Source organism: Dendronephthya gigantea, unplaced genomic scaffold (genome assembly GCF_004324835.1).
Source record: "Dendronephthya gigantea isolate DGI-Jeju-01 unplaced genomic scaffold, DenGig_1.0 000007F, whole genome shotgun sequence".
Lineage (NCBI taxonomy): Eukaryota > Metazoa > Cnidaria > Anthozoa > Malacalcyonacea > Nephtheidae > Dendronephthya > Dendronephthya gigantea.
This window is the reverse complement of record NW_021163017.1, coordinates 583980-602918: the sequence shown is the minus strand read 5'-3', so window position 1 is coordinate 602918 and position 18939 is coordinate 583980. Positions and strand designations below refer to the sequence as shown.

At 37.6% G+C, this 18939-nt stretch overlaps 6 protein-coding genes across 10 annotated transcripts; 3 read left to right on the top strand and 3 right to left on the bottom strand.

Annotated features, from left to right (window-relative positions):
* The first annotated feature begins 17 nt into the window (after nt 1-17).
* LOC114517270 (M-phase phosphoprotein 6-like) lies at nt 18-1167 on the top strand. Of its 2 annotated transcripts, none has more exons than XM_028536943.1 (5): nt 18-81; nt 149-261; nt 425-518; nt 617-711; nt 788-1167. In XM_028536943.1, exons 1-5 carry the CDS (start codon nt 28-30, stop codon nt 933-935), a joined length of 504 nt encoding a protein of 167 aa, XP_028392744.1. In that variant the 5' UTR covers nt 18-27; the 3' UTR covers nt 936-1167. The 2 variants fall into 2 exon arrangements, with proteins under 2 accessions (XP_028392744.1, XP_028392742.1); XM_028536941.1 differs by having other exon boundaries at nt 149-306.
* A 1710-nt stretch (nt 1168-2877) lies between these two features.
* On the bottom strand, nt 2878-5652 carry LOC114517031 (transmembrane protein 64-like). Its single transcript, XM_028536674.1, has 2 exons — nt 4914-5652; nt 2878-3651 (listed from the first exon to the last, which is right to left on the bottom strand). Exons 1-2 carry the CDS (start codon nt 5481-5483, stop codon nt 3220-3222), a joined length of 1002 nt encoding a protein of 333 aa, XP_028392475.1. The 5' UTR covers nt 5484-5652; the 3' UTR covers nt 2878-3219.
* Nucleotides 5653-6017: 365 nt separating this feature from the next.
* On the top strand, nt 6018-7736 carry LOC114517073 (methyltransferase-like protein 9). Its single transcript, XM_028536717.1, has 5 exons — nt 6018-6094; nt 6455-6564; nt 6645-6835; nt 7018-7406; nt 7516-7736. The coding sequence occupies exons 1-5, from the start codon at nt 6046-6048 to the stop codon at nt 7722-7724; spliced, it is 948 nt and encodes a 315-aa protein (XP_028392518.1). The 5' UTR covers nt 6018-6045; the 3' UTR covers nt 7725-7736.
* Nucleotides 7737-7778: 42 nt separating this feature from the next.
* Nucleotides 7779-9792, bottom strand: LOC114517072 (tropomyosin-like). The gene is made up of 5 exons (XM_028536715.1): nt 9351-9792; nt 9034-9168; nt 8804-8956; nt 8569-8729; nt 7779-8440 (listed from the first exon to the last, which is right to left on the bottom strand). The coding sequence occupies exons 1-5, from the start codon at nt 9585-9587 to the stop codon at nt 7975-7977; spliced, it is 1152 nt and encodes a 383-aa protein (XP_028392516.1). The 5' UTR covers nt 9588-9792; the 3' UTR covers nt 7779-7974.
* Nucleotides 9793-10061: 269 nt separating this feature from the next.
* On the bottom strand, nt 10062-11876 carry LOC114517103 (T-complex protein 1 subunit alpha-like). The gene has a single exon (XM_028536749.1). The coding sequence runs from the start codon at nt 11873-11875 to the stop codon at nt 10148-10150; it is 1728 nt and encodes a 575-aa protein (XP_028392550.1). The 5' UTR covers nt 11876; the 3' UTR covers nt 10062-10147.
* Nucleotides 11877-12331: 455 nt separating this feature from the next.
* LOC114517247 (uncharacterized protein DDB_G0283697-like) lies at nt 12332-18878 on the top strand. 4 transcript variants are annotated; one of them, XM_028536907.1, is made up of 18 exons: nt 12332-12466; nt 13159-13245; nt 13450-13556; nt 13650-13733; nt 13821-13934; nt 14046-14144; nt 14277-14329; nt 14466-15847; nt 16137-16286; nt 16488-16638; nt 16761-16825; nt 17024-17123; nt 17208-17335; nt 17444-17557; nt 17696-17776; nt 18112-18252; nt 18353-18465; nt 18624-18878. In XM_028536907.1, the coding sequence occupies exons 2-18, from the start codon at nt 13189-13191 to the stop codon at nt 18691-18693; spliced, it is 3009 nt and encodes a 1002-aa protein (XP_028392708.1). In that variant the 5' UTR covers nt 12332-12466; nt 13159-13188; the 3' UTR covers nt 18694-18878. The 4 variants fall into 4 exon arrangements, with proteins under 4 accessions (XP_028392708.1, XP_028392706.1, XP_028392707.1 ...); XM_028536905.1 differs by having other exon boundaries at nt 13154-13245; XM_028536906.1 differs by having other exon boundaries at nt 12332-12487.
* The last annotated feature ends 61 nt before the right edge of the window (nt 18879-18939 follow it).

The window sequence follows — 18939 nt, the reverse complement described above, 5'->3', positions numbered from 1 at the left end:
GGGCTCGTAAACGAGAAATTTTCCAAGATGGACGAAAGCAGGGAGCGAAGAAGTCTTTCAAAAAACCTTTTGAAAATGAAGGTGATTGCGTTACCGATTCAAGAAGATAGTCTTCTTCTTTCCCTTAGTTATTTCGTGTCTATTTTAGTTTATGCAAAGAACGGAGGAAGCGAAATTACGTCAGCAGTTAGAAGATGAAGAGAAACGCGAAATAGATGAAGCACACTGGGTCCTAGACAACGTTGAAGGTGCTAAAGACGAGTATGTGTGGTCGTATACCTTCGAGGAAGCTGCTTTCAAGAATAGGTTGCCTGTAAATATTTAGGGGGGGAGTCTAGTTAGGTTTCCAATGAACCCCCCCTGCTGTTGAGAAACACTCTCCCCGTCTTTGTTTAACAATAAACAGCAGTTTTTCTTTTCGTAGAAATGTAATTGAATATGAACCAAGCTATGTTGTTTGCGAAGATCTGGTTCCCACAGGAAGAATGTCTTTCAAAAGGTTCAACCCTGCCATAGAAGTGAGTTTGGCTACAGCACAAGTGCCAGTGATGCTAAAATGCTTCAAATTTTACATATGAAAAGAGTCAAATATTTATGCAAGTGCTTTAATCCATAGAAACTATTTCAAGAACTGACTTCTCAGAAAGAATTAGCGGAATGTGAAGCAAGGGAAAGAGAGGACACAGTCACAGCTGAACAAATGGCAGAAAGGTTTGTCTACAGCAAAACAGCTCCAAATAAATATCTACTCAAGATAATTTGTGCGAGAATTTTCTGTTATTTTTAGATATGATTCGCTGATCGACACAGTTGACAAGAAATTTGCTAAAAAACGCAAACGTCGTCATCACGCCGATGTAGAGAGTTTAGACTTTCATAATGCCAGACCTTCAAAAAAACAAAAAGCACGATTTAGGAAGCCCAAGGAAGATTGAAAATGAAGAATACAGGTGATCTCCGTAGAGAGAAGACTGGAAGCCATGCTGGGAATAAGCTGATGTCCCTGTCGAACATTTCCTCAGATGTTTACCTACATATAGAAGTTCAAATGGTCACAAAAGTGTACAAGTGAATTTCTTGTCAAAGTTTTAAAGGGTGTTAAGGAAACGTATTCATACCGTCTGAGTATTGACTTGTACATTTTAACCAAATTAAACATTTGTGAAAATAAATATACACAATTCGTGTGCGCGTACTTCCAGCCGCAATCTTCAATTTTCAATTACGACGTCGTGACGTAGTATCACAAATATTATGACGTCACAAGTGTTCTTCGGCTGTTTGTGTGACGCGCGTGCGTGCGAACAGTTTGTCGAACGAGGTGTAGAAAATGAGATAATACGACGTGTTTAGGAATGGAAAACTCGCCGCCCGCAGTCGTCGAGGGCGATCTCAGTGAGCTTGTCTCCAGTATTAACGAACGACTCACTTCACTTGAAGCTAAAGTCACGAAACTGAGCAGCTCTCATGAACAAGGTGAGATTACTCGGAAACTATGATTATTAAGTTCTAAAAGATCTTGTTTAGTAGTGTGATCGGTTTCTTTAAGAGTTTTCTCTTTTTTGCTCCTCGGAGAAACAGTCGCTTTCGGAGATACGTCCCTGAAGACAACATGTAGAAAAACGCAAAAAACTTTAGTTTTTCTGGTCTGTTTTTTTCGGATTTTTTCCTGGTCATGCAGGCATCGTGTGAAACATCTGCGACTCTCCGCGGAGTTTTTAAAGCTCGATTGTTTCCAAACTTCCGTATAGTTTACCCAATGTGAAACACTGTAAATAAACAAATACTGTGTCGTTCAGCATCTACGGTTTTCTTCCGTCAGGTAAAACGAGACTGGAAGAGGTTCAAGAATTCTCGGAAAACATCGTCACACTACAGGAAAGAAGACTCGCGGAAATCGAGGAAAACATGAAAGACCAAAAGAAACTGGTTGGCGAGATACGTGTTCATTTGCAAAACCTTCAAAACTCTCGAGTCAACCACAAGGACGTCCTTATCAGACACGAAAACCAAACGAAGAAACTGATCGAACTCGTGAACGACATAAGCGAAAAACAGAACGAATACGAAAGAGAGAGAAGCAAAATGGAGCACTTGAAGGCGAAACGGTTTAGCACATTCGAGGCGAGGGGACGAACGACCCATAGGGGGGATTTGTACGACTTTGAAGACGGAAGATCTTACGGAAGAGGGAGTGGTCATCATCATCATCGCCGGACGCATTCAACTCCGTCAAGCAGCAAAGATCGGCGGAGATCTGGCAGCGTTAGACGACAATCAAACGTCGATTTTTAACGATGAACGTCGCGAATAGTTTTGAACATTTACGTGCACCGCTGTTTCATTATGGTGAAACTTTAAAAATACTCTGTGTATAGGGTCTGATGGTAAGCACACTGGCAAAATTTGACAAAAAAAAATCTGTGTTGGCTCTTAATAAATTACTGGCTCCTAATAAGGTATTATTGGTTTGGTCACGTGTTACACACCTGCCAATCAACTTGCTGAAGTTTCTTAGGTAGTCTACACCCCACCCGCTGCATCGTTAACTTGATAACCACAGGTGAGGCACTGCTTCAACTTTCAAGCATACTCTGTTATGAGAGCCACTAAACAGAGTGTCTCCAGATGCACCGCTATCTACACAATGCATGTTTGAACAGTGGCGTAGCCAGCCTGAAGATTTTGTCCCCCTATGTAAATTTCTAGTTATTATAATTATCAATGTCTTTTGAAATTTATTGTCCTCACAGTCAATGAACACCAAAATATTAGCTTAGTGAGACAAATTGTCAGGCTGGCTATGCAACTGTGTTTGAACACCAAAGACAAAGGTGAGCACATTCTCCCAAAACAAAAACTTGAAAAGTTTTCTCCATAATGTGTATTGTGTAATATAATTTTTTCTTAGAAATGATATTTTCTTTTAGATCAGTTTCATAAATATGTATGTTATCCCTTAGAATATTTATAGAGACCCTAATCAATTTGTTCCCGTTGTGGATTGTGTGTGGTTGGATTAATGGTTGATTGTGAATGAGTTGTTCTTAGGTCAGAGTTTAGTGGCCAAGAGCTGGTAGTAAGTGTGGACTAGTAGGCTGGTGTTTTGCCCACTGTAAAAAACATCACAGGTGCTGCCTTCACATACCATTTCTTCAAAAGTTCCAAAGTTGCTTTCAGTGAATGTGGCATATTTTTTTTTTACCAATGCTGATTTTTTCAAGCTATATCTATTTCCTCGCTTTCTTTAAGTTCCCTGATTGCTATGATAGCAGATGCAGACTGCGCACGTCTGTGGCCAGGCTTTGCCACATGTCCATTTGCAATGCCGTTTGCTTTAAAATCTGTCTGTAAAGGCAAGTCTAAGTACTTTGGAATACTCGTAACAATTTCCCGTCGATCCAACATCATTTCCACTTCGCTTTCCCGGACAGCTTTGTTCAGTTCTTTCCTAGCCTTTCTAATCACGTAAACAGATAATCCTATGGTTATCACTACTTGTATCACCAGTATGACGTAGTTTCCAGAGTGTTCACTTATCACATCTTCAACCGACCGCAATGTTGTTCCCATGTAAGTGTTCATTGCCTGTGTTGGAAGCAGGCCTATTACAGATGCTGCTAAACACTTTGTGACACTTATGTTTGTTATCTGAAAATAGATGAGATACATGATTAAGTACAAGTTGAAACACACAATGTAACTTTTTAATTTAGTATCTACGGTATGAAGCTGCTGCTAGTGATGTCATGGTTTATTGATTTTGCCTTCCACCATTTTGGGTAGCCAATTAAAATATTGTTAGTCACCGCTGGTGTCAGGCTTTCAGCAAATGTCTTGCACAACTCCTTTCCTACAATTTGGAAGTATGTTGCGTTTAAATATTCTTAATTGCATTTCAATCCAATTCATGAACAAAGCTTCTAAACTGCTGAAACCGACTGTAAGAAACAAACATAAAATGCCAATGAAATTAGATTAAACACAGAGGTTTATTGAGAATTCATGCCACTCAGGATGGCAGGCTAGATTTGTGATACATTTACATACATCTACACTACAAGAGCCTATTAAATAGCAATAAAAAGGCTGGTTTGCACTGAGAAATTTAAAAAAGTTCTACATTGCAAGTTTCCTTGTTAGCTGTCTTTGCAAGGTTTGTTTAATTGGCAAACAATCCTTGTTTGTATTCCTCTATCACCATAGGACTTGAATGAAACCTTATACTTCATGCTATTAATTAGAAAATGCTGTTTAGCAAAGAATTGAAATAGGATAACCTTTTATCAGTGACCTTGGTTAGTTGGTCAATGAAGGTCTTTTTTAAAACAGATCAACTCACAACCATTTGAAGTGTACTAACAACTGATGGTTAGAAATTAGAATACAGTGGTACTTGTATTGCCTTTTGATTACAAATTAGTTAAGCTGTAAACTGATACAATAAATTTGCCACTTTTTGTATTGCACAATGATTGTTTCTGCTTGGATAATAAGAGGTCATTACTGTTGGCACATGCTGTGATGAGAATATCACACTTCACTTTAACATTAGCCATGATAACAATATAATTTGAGTAATATTGTTCATCGGACAAGTTGAGGCACCTTCATAAGTTACCCAAGACTTGCATACTTGACCCAAATATTTCTCAAATTGTTGTGCAAATATTTTCAAGTAGTCCACATAAAAACTGCATAATAATCTGTAGTATTGTCTAAGTGCATCAATTGAACATATAACCTGCGAGTGCTTGACAAATCCACACTATTTGGCAATTCTTGCCAACTCAACTATCGTGTTATTAATATTAAATGTTTTATTGAAGCAACACAATGCAATAACATCTGCGAACTATTAAAATCACAATTGTTTTATCGTAAGATATTGTAAAATCCTAACTTATACTTACTGCAAAAAGTCCATTTTGCAAGCCAAAAGGTAAAGGAGTTAGTCTTGACAAAGCGATCACTCGGAATCCTTTTCTTCCCTCCACAACTCGTACTACAGCTAACAAATTTTCAGACTCTAATCTTTTCTGTACAAAGTCTCTCAAACAAAGACGACATATTTCAAACGACACAAAAATCCCTATAAACACTGAAATAACGACGACAAGTAGGCCAATGCAGAAGCCATAAAGGTAACCAGCAGCAACATTGAGAATTATATAACCCCAGGCCATTGGGAATGATACTAAAGTGAACATAACAATAAATAGCAGAGCGCCTTGCCACTCCTGTAAGTTCTGCACCCATTCAATGATGTCTTTTAAATGATCTCGGAAAAATATAACTAGAACTGCTGTCAAAACCAAAAGAAGCAGTACTGATCCCGAGACGTGCATACACTTGTGTTCTTGGAGACAAGCACATCGCTTCACACCGCCGATAACTTGGTCAAATTTTGTAGTTTCTCCCAAACACTTCTTCGCTTGGGACTGAATGTGCTCGGTACATTTCGACCCGAGTTTCATCGGCATTTTGTGTGTCTTTACGCCAAACAACGCCTCCTTCTCAAAAACAAACACACCGCGGAAAATATTGCATTATATAATAGGTTAAAACAAAAACAAATAAATGTTTAAAATGCCGAGAAATGTGCGATTTCTCGTTGCCCGCCAGAGGTCTTGTAGGTTGTTGGACTTTGACAATCCCTTGTGTATATTTACGTAGTCGGAAATCACGAAGATTTCTCTTTCTCCCCCTGGAAAATGCAAAAGTACTCCACAGATTTGTTAAGTTTCCGGAGGGTGAATATCGGTTTTCGAAAATATATTAAATTCTTCGCGTTTTTTCACGAACACGCCTCGATATTGAATCAGATTTTTAAATATTGCTATACGAAATACCGCAAATACAATATATATAAGTACAAACATTTCCTTATTCAAATTCAAAGCATTTTAATGAAAAAAGGCCCCTGTAGTGTCCAAAAGATTATTCGTGAATAAAAAAGCGAGTAAAAACAAAAGGCGGTAGAAATTTCCAGACATTTTTTACTAGACATTTTTCGATCTTTGTTTACATGAATGCAATGTTGGAATGAATGTACACCATTTGATTTGGTCTCTTTTTGTAGTTTCTATCGATGGTAAATATCTAAAATGCTTTGCCAATATGTCCTGTTCTACGTTTGTGTGCTAGGGAATATGTATTTCACTTACAAAGTACAAACGCATACACACTAGATTCCTTTTACAACACCTCTTTCTCCCAGTATTAAATGACTACAGTGCCACGCAAAAATATTGTATATAAACTTGTGTCATCACTGTCATGTGACAAACCTCAAAGCTTCTGCCCTTCTGATACTTGTTTTACCGCATCAGGGCTGAAATGAGCGCATTTGTGAGCCATTTATTAGACAGAACATGTAATCCATTTTTTTCATTTACTTATCCATTCATATATCTCATTTGTACACCTATAATTCTACACTCTTCATACTAAGGTGCAATCCGTTCAGCTGATATGCTTGCAACCAGGTACAGTCGGACAATGATGGGGAAAATGCTACTGGAACAGTTGGAGGCAAAAGACCAACCCATTGACCTCACTCAGGTGAGTTAATTAAGACTATTTAGGAAACCACCAAGGAAACAATATGACATCTATTTGTTTTCTGATCATACTACTTCCAGTGGTACCTGTGTGATGTGTCAAAGTTTGATGAAGAAATGGCCAGAAAATTCATACAATTTGATCTTGATGAAGAGACTCAAAAATTCCTGAAAAACTGTGATGAGAAATCAAATTATGTTTTCACACAAATGCTGCAAACCTTCATGAAAGGTTTCCTGGGATATTTCATGTCCTTGACAACAGTTAATGGGTGAGGTTTGATTATGATTTGACCAACCAGAGGTTCTTGTTTTCCTCCAGTTTCAGAGCTAGTCAGCTAGTGAGACTATTCGGTGAAAGTGAAAGTAATGTCATTTTAGTTTGGTGACAAATCTAGAGTTTTGGAAGTCAAAAAGGAAATCAATTGAGAACTAAAAAACCAACTTTTTTTAGGATTTTAAACAGGGGTTCAATGTTTGTGTTCTCACAATCTCAGTTCCAACAATTAATGAACATTGATGAGACTTGGAAGGTAGACTCCCTGCTTGACTTGGGAGCAGGTGATGGTAAGGTCACAAAGATGATGGAAAGCCACTTTAACAAAATATATGTTACTGAACAATCGCCTAGCATGAGGTGGAGATTACAGCAAATGAATTATGAAGTTTTGGAGATCGGTGATTGGACAGCAAGAAGTTATGATGTCATCAGTTGTTTAAACTTGTTAGACAGATGCGACAAACCTTTGAGTTTACTACAAAACATTCGCAAATCCTTGAACCCTAATGGAGGAAGATTGATTGTGGCTGTTGTGTTGCCCTTCAGTCCTTGTGTAGAATCAGGTAGTTGTTGTCAATATGTTTCGATGTATGTTGGGGAAAAATGCCGGAGAAATAAACTATGAATACCTTGTAATTTTGGTTATAAATATGTTTACTTTTTATACCCTAGGATCAAGAATTCTGAAGCCTACTGAAAAAATTCCATTGAGAGGCAAGCATTGGGAAGAACAAGCAGAGAGTTTTATAAAAGATGTTTTCATTCCAGCTGGATTCCTTGTGGAATCTTTCTCAAAACTTCCTTACTTATGCGAAGGAGATATGTATAGAGATTTTTATGTCCTAAGTGATGTGGTATTTGTATTACGACCAAGGCTGTAGATATGTCAAATATGGAGAAATAGTATTGTAATTTTAGAGTTAGAATTATATCAAATTTTGGTGGTAATTTTTTCATATCCTGACATGTTTATTAGTGTACTCTGGAGGTCCTCTAGGACTATAGCAATTGTTATCTGTGCATACAGCACTACTTGAGTGGGAAAAGGAGAGAAGCTTGAGAAGTTGTAATGGAAGCACTCTTCTTACCCACGGGCAAGTTACTAACACCATAGAAAACGACCGCGGATGGCTATTTCAACTTAATCGGTACCAACTGTTTCTGGTTAGTTGCAGGGTCCTCTTCTGCAGATTTCAGCATTTTCATCTTGTACGTTTTCGACTTCTTCACCAAGCTCTTGTTTTCTTCTTCCAAACGTCCAACCTGCCTTTTCAATTCCAAAAAATCCGCGAAAGAACACTTTGAACCTTCCAATTCCTCTTTAAGATTTGAGATTTCATGTTGAGCGGAAGAGAGCTCGTTTTTTAAAAAGTTTCTTTCCTGTGTTATGACTTGTAGTTCGTTTAAAGCGTCCTTATGTTTCATTTTTAAACTCTTTTGTTCCGCTGTGACTTTTGCATGAAGATGCTTTAGCCAACCGTTCTCAAACTCGAGTTTTGATGCGGAGTTTTTGACTTTCTCAAGTTCCTTTATCTGTTTCACGTATTTTGTGATCTTCATAATCATTTTGTTCATATCTTTCTTAAGCTTTTTTTTCCTGAAAGGATCAGATCAATTTTGAAACATGCAACTTTTCCAACAATCGTCTAGTAAGAATTTTAGGCGATTCAAAAAGACGACAAGATTTTCTGGGACACTACAGACAGCGCTCCATATCTTGCTCACCTGTATGAACTTTCGTCTAGTTCTTCTTGAAGATTGATATTTTCTTCTTCAAAATTCTTACAAAGTTCTTTCAAACTGTCTTCGGATTCTTTTAGCTCTTCATTTCTTGCTTTTATTTCATCAAACGACGCCACCGTCCTGTCTAACTCGTCAACCAAGTTCTTGTCGGAAAAAGAAATCAAAACAAAATGTTCTAGAAACGTATATCACAACTACTTGAATTCACAAAGCTTACATTCATGTCTTTCTCCATTAGAACAGAAGCCTCGAGTTTCTTTTGAAGAGTTTCATTGCTTGTTTGAAGTTCCTCTTCAGTCTCTTTCATTTTAACTCGCTCCCGCTCCCAAAGTTCCTTCAGTTGCTCTCGTTCTTCGACAAACTTCTTAACCTGAAACACCGAAACTTCCGTGAGCGGTCCAAATGACATCCAGAAAAGAAAATTGAAAGTGGTCTCGCACTGTATACCTCTTGACTGTATTTTTTCTCCATAACTTGTTGATACTCGTAAAACATCGCTCTATATTCCTCTTTAACATCGTTTATTTTCTCTTCCGTATCTCTTCCGAACGCATGGAGCCTTTCGCATTTTGATAGCTCATCCTAGATGAGAGATAAACATCATAGATGTTTATCAGATGTTTACAAAAATATTCTAAAAATTATGTGTCAAATGTGAAAGACTAGTTGACTACTTGCCAAAGTCAATTTACACAGATGTCTTCTCAAATCTCAACAAAATAAAATCGTTTAAAAAAAACGACAGTCGTTTCTTTTCTGCTTACCTGAAGTGACTGAACTTGCTGTTCCAATGCAGCGTAATAATCGGCTTTCATTTTATATCCGTCCAATTCGGAGACACGGTGTCTTAATTTATCGTTTTCAAAGCTTTTCTGTTGTAGACAATTCAAAGTGTTGATATGCTTGCTTGCCAGTCGTTGGTCCAAATCCTTTTTGGCCTTTTCGAAATCTTTATTGTACGACGTATGATTCATGTTGCAACTTGCAAAAGATATATTCATGAACGTTTATGTATTGTCTTCGAGCGCAAGAAATTGTTTTCGTTTGCATAAATTCGGCACACTCGAATTTCACCAACTTGTAAACAAAAAACGTTTCGTTAACTCTTCAGAAAATACCGGTCTTGGGCGGTTGACAGGAAGAGATCCGAATGGAGCAAAAGTGACACAGTGAAGCTGATTCGCAACTTCAAAAAATTTACTTAATCCTAGCAACAACGCGTGCATGGACTGCGGGTTTTCATAATTTCATTCACAAGCGGAACTTGTGTGTTTCTACGGGATGTTTTATGAATGTTTTGATTATAGCGTTACCAGTTGGAATGCAAGCATACCTGCCAACCACGGAAGCCATCCACCTGGGTTATATGCGCTTTTCAAAATCAGAAAGTTGAATATATGGATGAGTAAAAAAACCACGTTTAAAATTCGAAAAATGCTATCATCATTACTAAAAAGTAGAGATAAAGTCACTGTGAACATCTTTAGTTATTAAAATCATAACAAAAATCTAAATTTCTCATCTTGAAAATATTATAGTAACGTTACGTCTGATGCAAGTTTTACATATTTTCATCAGTATCAGACCCTTCACTATCAACTTCAACACTCTTTTTTGGCAGAGTTTTGACATGGATAACTTTATCAGTTCTAAGTATTTGAATAACTAGTTGTATTACAGATGAAACCAGATGGTAGTTTGCCATTGTTGGTTCTATGACACCTTTGTTTATCAGAAAACCCAACTTTCCATTTCTTTCTAAGCCACACACAGGTTCTCCAGCAGCTAATGCATGCCTCGTTTTGGCTCTCAAATCAAAGGTGGATAAATTACTGTTTGAATTCTCCGCTAATTTTCTAGGCACGCTGAGCAAAGCTTTTTCTAATATCTCGCAAGCAAGCATCGTGTTTGGGTTGAGCTTACAAAGATTCCTGTATTCCTCAAGTTTATTTGCAAGAGCAAGCTCAAATGTCCCACCACCAGGGACATAGGACACAACCCATGACTTGTCTGGGCATTGTTTGAAAGAACTTCTAAGTATTTTTAACATGTTTTGCAAACCAACTGAATATTGGTGGCAAAGTTCACCTGTTGGTGCATAAAGGACCATGCTCTTCACGAACATCTTAGTAAGTTGTAAATGTGTATACACATGTTGTCCAACTTGGATTGGTTTACATGAAGTAGCCACACCAATAAACTGAGTGAGATTGCAGCTCAACTCAGTTAAAGGGTGTATACCAACTGCATCAGAAATTCTCAGAATATCTTCATGGGATACTAGATGTATTGCAGCCATGTGGTACTGGTTGCAAATATGAACAAAGGTTTCATGCAATTTCGTTGATGTAATTATCAACTCCACTTTATTCTGAGCCAATGTTTTCACTAGATTTTCAATATGCTGTTTTCTCCACCTGAGCACATGGTCGACATGCTGTGAATGTTTTAGAGACAGGACTGCGGCACTTCGTGGAAGATCGTAGCCATGACAGGAAGCCAGGATAACAAACTTGAAGGAATTGCTTTCGAAAGATTTTGGCAGTTTTTTTATTATGGTTGAAAACTCTCGGGGAATTATAATTCCTGGTATAACAGTTGAGAAGGCCAGTGCCTTTCCCGGAACTTCCCATACTGTATTAGAAAAGTCATCCAATAGTTTTTCTGTCCTCTGTTTTAAATGTTCAACATCATTTGAGGTCTCTTCCACGTCAAAAAGTTGTTGTAAAAGACTGATAAAAATCTCGCATGTTTTTGGACTAAATTTCCCAATCACACTGCTCTTCATGACCGAAGTAAAAAAATTTGGCAGATCTTCAATTTTTTCAGTGAATTCGTGAATTACTCCCATAGCTTGTAGTTGATTAAAAACTTCTTGAAGTATATATTTATGCAATAATTCATCCAAACCTTGTGAAATACACAAAATTTGCTCACTGGATGAACTTTTATCTACTGAAGACACAATATCTAAAACTTCCCAAAGAAACTCTCTGAGGAGCAAGATAAACTTCTTTGAAAAGTCCCCAGCGTTTTTATAAAACAAAGTTAATCCTTGGAAAATCAATTTTCCAACAGGTCTACTTGCAGACAACGATTTTATTACTTGAAATCCATCGTTTGTCAGGAGTAGCGTACCTGAAGATGTGGATAATAAAATGTCTAATCCATTTGGACCGAAAGAATCCTTTATAACCTGTGCAGTATTGTTTGAAAACTCAAACGTCTCCTTTAGAAATTCCAAACTAAAAGCTGAATCCTGGATCTGAAATTGCAATTTGTCCGCCATCTTGAATTTGACCGAGGTCGTGCGCTGGAGGCATAGAAACGAGTCAATAATTTTGTAATTTAAAAAAAAAATAACAAATAAAAATTCCGTAATAAAAAAATAGGGAGGGTCGAATATACCGAAATATGGTATACTCTACCTTGTTAGTGCAGAAAATAGTGAGGGTCGAATATACCGAAATATGGTATACTCTACCTTGTTAGTGAAAAAAATAGTGAGGGTCGAATATACTGAATATAATGGCACACTCGACCTTAGTAATAAAAAGTTGGTGAAGTTGATTATACCAAAATATGCTATACTCTACCTTAATAGTAAAAAATAAGTGTATTTTCGGCGAATATACCATCCTCGTAATGAATTCTAAGGAATTTTAGACCTACATTTCAAGGAATTCCAGGCAGTGGGAAGTGAGAGCCTCCGACCCAGGCCCTTCACACGTTCTCGTCAAAAAAATTTGACAACAAAAAGTCAAAACATTGGAATGACGAGTTTTAGCCTCGAAGCATGCAAATATTATAATTTTAAAACCTTTATTCAAGCGGATTGAAATACGTTTGGTTCTAGCAAATAGCATCACCACAAAAAGAGGTACGCTGTTCTTTCACCAAGGTATTTAAATTACTTTATCGTGCTGCGATAATTTTGATTTATAAACACCTATAAAATTGGTCTTTAGTATATAAAATATTTTACTCGCCAGAGGCAGTATCACAATATAATTTGAGCTGTACACGAAAATTTAGCTTATATTAAAGCTAATTTAAAGCTCATTTAAGGTTGATACAGATCCAAACACTTACCAATCCAGTGTTTATATAGGGTTGGAAATGTAATAATACTGTATATCTTCGTCAAGATATTATTGATAAATGATGCATGTAAACATTCGATGATTTATGATCGCATTCAAACCGACAAGGCATTTTACATTTGTTTTGTTTGCCATGCATGGATAGCAAAAAACTATGGTTGGATTTGAATACATCACATTAATTCACATAAGCAATATACATTAATTATGAGTGTTATGTGAGGTGTATTATACTGGATGTATTAGGGGTGTATACTGGATGTATTATGAGGTGTATTATAACCACAACATTATACTATGGTCATAGCTAACTGAAGCTCATTCTGATAGTATCATAGTAGTCCACATTCATAAGGTGAATAAATGAGCAATGATCCCATTTACACGCATGCCGAACCATATATTGGCTGTATATGCTTATATCATATTTGATGTATTCCCCTCTACAATTGAAATCCCTCTAGTCTAGGTATACAGACATGGCAGATTGAGCATTTCCATGGAGGTGCAAACCAAAGACGAGCTACTGGAGCAAATTTCTTTGGCAGTAGAACAGGTATAATTTGGATATCTAGTATAATTACTATCTATCACGACTATCGATTCCCCAAAGATTACCATTCACAACCCAATGTTTCGACACTCCAGTCTAGTGTCTTCATCAGGGGTGATCTGATGTCACATTCCAAGTGCACCCAACAATTCTATGCAAATATTTCGAGGTCCATCACCTGAATTGCTGATATATTACTTTCACTAGATACAAAAGCAATTTGTACAAGGAGGCAATGTTATTAAAGATTGTCAGGAAACATTTTTCCTCTGTCAATGTGTGGATAATATTTTACATCATGGGCTTAAAGAAGGGTGATGTATCTTGTTGTTTTTACCTTTTGATGAGCAGATATTCCATTTTCACCTAATGATTATTAGAGTGTTTATCTGAGATTGATTTTATAGGCTTATATCCTGGGCAATGGAGTCAACAGTTTGGCCACTGTTAGAGAAAATCACTTGCAGTGAAGATATTGAAGAAATTAAAATGTACTATCAAGCCTTCTATTAATATATATGATGTATATAATTTGAAGCTGCTAATCTGCTTCTAAAGGGAAACTTAACTTTTAATAGGTTGCGCCTAAAAACCACCCGAGACAAATGTCAAGCATGGATCAAAATGGCTGTGAATGAGAACCTTCTTGGTAGTTATATTGCTGCAATAAATCAGGATCATTCGTTGTTAATGTAGGTCAACAGTTCTGACTCAACAGTTCTTATTTTTATGATACTGGTACAGTAATTCACAGGGAAACAGGAATCATTATTAAAATGGAAACTTATGCATTCAATTATTAGCCATCACTATTATGAATATGCATTCCTGCGTGATCCAGTCATGACCGACACTGTGAAGTCAATTCTCAACTATGGAATAGCAAATTTTGATTTTGAGATGTATGTATCAGAACCATTATATCATATCCCATTCTATCTATCATAAATTGCTTTAGAAATGTTTCAACATGCATTAATAATATATCAAGAGCAAATTTCATTGATAGTTGCATCTGTCACATATTTTCTTAGTTCAATCAGTTACAATCAACCATCCAGTAAATTTGATGCCAGGTCAAAGCAAGGTAAGAATGAATTTTGTAGAATATACACTGGTCCTAAAACATACACGTATTCTTGGATAGCCACAAGTAAAAATGCTCAAGCCATATTCAAATGTATTTCACAATTGACTGACACATCTTTGTTCGTGTCGTCTAGACCAGCCTTGCGACTACGACGCTGTTGAACAAACAGCGCCAAAGGAGAATGGGCTCGAGCCGTCAAACATTGAAACTGAGATAGCGACAACGGCCGACACATTGTCGAAGAGGAGACGAAAGAAGAAGGTTAAGACTGTTGTTATTGAAGACCAGGACGATCGTGATGATTTTGAAGAGACAAAAGAAAAAGTGGAAGTTGAGGAGGAAAATTTGGAAGAGAGTAAGGTTGATGGGAGGAAAGATAAAATAACTTTTAAAAATGGGGGGAATGATATGCAGTTTTCGACGGAAACGTCATCGACTACAACTGACCAATCAGACAACAGTGAAACTAGTGACGTAAGAACTAACAGGCTCACTTGTTCGGTTAACGGTCATGTGATTGAAGCAGCTAGTGATAGCGTGGTTCGTGACGCGGATGACGGATTGCAAGATTCAACAAGTGAAAGAACAGATTTTGTTAGCGCCCAGCTTGATCAGTATTTAACTTTCAACAGTCGGGAAAATCGTGATGATGATCGAAGGAAGAATAAGGAACGAGACACTTTAGGAAGACAAATAGAAAGAGCCAGTCCGATACAAGAGTTTAGTGCAAACGATTTCCTCTTGGATGAAACTGAACCACAAAGCACTTTAAATGACAATAAAGAGGTATTATTAGGGGGTGCCTCGAATACCACTGATTGTTCAAACGAGCCTGAAAATGCCACGAAAGGGGATTCAGGTGCAAATCGAAAAAAATCTGAGAATTTATCTGAGAGCTTAGAGATTGAAGCGGAACTTACAGTTACAAACAAAAAATTCACAAACATTTCTTCGATTTCTGAGAACAAACACTCAGGTTCTCCATCAGAAAGTTCTATTAATAATAAAGATGGTGAGAGATTATCTGAAGCTCTGACCAAGACGGAACGTTCATCAAATTCTCAGAGATTTAAATCACAGGAGAGCATAGGAAGTACGAAAGAGGAGAATGTATCAAACGATGAATTCTCGGAAGTTCTGAGCCGGAGCTATTCTTATGACTATCGCGTAAGAAGGATCGAAAATGTTGATTTCGTTTCTTCCTCTTACGGATCATCTTCAGCTCTCAGCGATCTCACAGACGACGACAGGGACCTCAATTTCATTCCGGGAATTCATAGAATGTCTTCGAAATCGTTCACCTCATCTTTCGAGAAGAAGAGCGCAGCAGACAGCTCCGTCTCGTTCGACGAGAATGGTTTCCCATTGTTTGAATCATCTCACTACACTGACTCGCTGACATCACAGCATTCAAGCACGGATGATAACAGCAGATCTTTCAGCGATCTCTCCAACGAATGGGACCTCTTTGAAGATTTGTTGAATGTGGAAGAGGAACACTTCTCAAAGCCTGATGTAAGTTAAGGTCCCTCCTTCAAGAATTTAGAAACGATGTTAAGGTGTGACTTAGCGTCAAATGTGGTATAACAACTGTCTAAAACACTTCCCGACGTTTCGACCTGAGGGCCTTCGTCAGGAGAGTTAGTACTAACTATTTGAAGACGCTGCCACGTTGCTCCCTGCTTATATGTTAACGTGTATAATATCAGCCAAATCCTAGGTGGCCCAGAAGTATGTGTATTAGGTAGATAGAATATGTACTTGTTGGCTAAATTTTAAATGTGATTACTAAACTATCTTGTAGAATTTTGCTGGTTTAACAACGACTGAAGAACTAGAAATTGCCATCGAACATTACAAGAAGTTGATTAAAACGAGGAGAAATAAATCTCAGCAGCGCGACGATTTGGTTAAAAAACTTGTCAAACTTCGTTTACGACTACAGCAAGAAAACGTACGTGTGTTGGCATTAGTAATCCCAAAAATTTCGACCAATCTACAAATTCCTTGTTTCGCAGTTTTAACTAAGGTTTAGCAAAGACCACAGTCACGGAAAGCGCGTTTCTTTTGCGCTGCACACTTTGAAATGGAGAGGGTGGCTTAATTCTAGCGAAGCAAGTCTAATTGATAGGTTTTTCACTATAAATTACCTTAGGAAGGTCCACCAGAAGAGAATCCACAGTGTCGTAAGATCTTGAGTCATCAGTTTAGCAAGAAGGAAGGCAAGAAAGAAGGTACCAAGTACTTCTGTGACCAATGCGGGAAAAACATCTGGACCATTTGGCAAACATTATACACTTGTAATGGTTGGTATTATAATACTTCAACAAAGAAACCTTTTGCTCTCATGTGGATGGTCTAATATAAAGATAAATGACACGTTATATGAGTATTTTTATTATTTTTTAATTTTTTATTCCCCATGCAGATTGTGGTTATTATTCCCACAGAAAATGTCTAGAACATATTCAAAGACCTTGTCCCAAAAGGAACGTAAGAATCGCTTTTTGGATTAATTGTATATTCGCATGAAAAATCTCACCAGTTCAAGACTATATAAAAAAGCATGGACTACGAGTCTATAGAAATATTCAATCTTGATTTGACAAATTTTAAGTTTATCGTTGTTCATTGTCTTGTCTTGCACTTATCAAAGAAGCGTACAGGCTGTAAAGTATTTTGAATTTTTAGTTATCAACGGTGTCGTATATCATGGAGATATGTCCGGATACTGGTTTAGATGCCCAGCAGTACCGCTGTGCCGAGTGCAGGAAGGAGATTGCGTTTTCAAGTAAGTCCTGGAAATCGATCCTTTAGGGGGCATGATTTTAAGCCATTATTGCGAAGCTATGTTGATTTCGGATTTTGCGCTTAGAAAAATTGGTAGCCGAGGGAAGAATATGCGATTATACTGGCCAGTATTTTTGTGATAACTGTCATTGGAATGACCAAGTTACGATCCCGGCTCGCGTCTTACGCAACTGGGACTTTTCACAACGCAAGGTAAGTGCTGTCGGAGGTCACCAGCTCGGCTGCTAGGCTACATCACAAGCAGCAGACGTGAGGCGTTATAAATTAAATTATGGATTGCTTTATTCTGATGATACACAGGTGTGTCGGAAAACTAAACAGTTACTGGAATTGATGAAAGCCAGGCCGATATTAAACATACAGGAAATCAATCCAATGTTGTACAGATATGTGGAGGAGTTACGAGAAGTTGGGGTAAGGGATATCTGGAGATATCTGGGGATATCTGGAGATATCTACCAGTGTATAGCCTGTTAACAGGTTTTCATTACTGCTCTCAAGCGTGCCACTCTGCACGCCGTTTAATGAAAGAAAATGATCACTGCTTTTTAGAAACTTCGAGAAGACATTCTTATTATGAAGAAATATTTCCTGACATGTCGCGAAGCTCTTGAGAGTAAACTATTAATACAGGTGTAGTGTTGATTTCTTGCTTACCTTTTATAGAGAAACACTGTTGACCTTTTCGTGTTCCGCTCTGCTCTTCTTCATTCTAGTGTAACCTCTTCATCTTCCTAAAAATATACGAGAATGTCTTGAAGAAACACAAAATCACCTTCAGTAGATGATGAGATCCAACGCGGAAAGCCTGGGTTACACCAAGTTTGATTGGCTCGTTAGTTCTGTGGAGCCAATCACACTTCGTGTGACGTCAGGCTTTCCGCCTTTGATGTCATTATGACTCATTTGTGAGAAAGATCTGTACTTAAGAAGATGCGACAAACGTACATTCCCTTTATTCCTTGCAGCTTCAAAAACGACAGCATTTCGTGGACAGCGCACATACGTATTCATTTCAAGATCTACTCGACCTCAATAACGACGTACTGTTACCAGAGGTCAGCAAGGTGCATTCGCTGTTTCTGGCTCATATAAAAGCGGACTGCGAGGTAAGTCGAATAACCGACATAATTGCGGAATGAGAGATCCATTTCTAAATATATCATCTCGGAGAAATGTCTATAATGATGTCTATTTTCCCACCTATAGTTGTGTCGTGCTAGAGGATTTATTTGTGAAATGTGTCAAGACTCTAGCGATATCATTTTCGCTTTTGATCCACACGCAGTCAAGTGCACCAATTGTTCAGCGGTGTTTCACAAGTAAGTATAACATAGCATGAACCAGCCCCCAGCCTCCCCCCCACAACCCTCCAGGAATGTCAGCACGAATAGTCAGGCTTCAACGTATGTTATTAACAGGTACATTTTCAAACTGTGATATGGTTCAAAGTTTGTATTTCAATATATTTTCTATCCAGGGTTTGTTTCAAACCAGACGACTGTCCAAAGTGTCAACGAAGGAAGAAAGTAGCCGAAGAACAAGAATAGTGATTTACGGACTTCGGGTGCATTTTTCACGACGCTTTACGCCGAAATCCGAGGAGTGTGTTTTGTTAAATTATGAATGAAAGGAAATCATAAGATTCAAGTATAATTTTTGGTAAAAAATATATACTAATACACAAAAATGTAATTATTTAATAACGTAATAAATTATCGAATTATTCTCTTTATGACGTGCCTATGTTTGTATATCATGAACTAGACAGGTTGTTCGAATGATGGATAAAATTA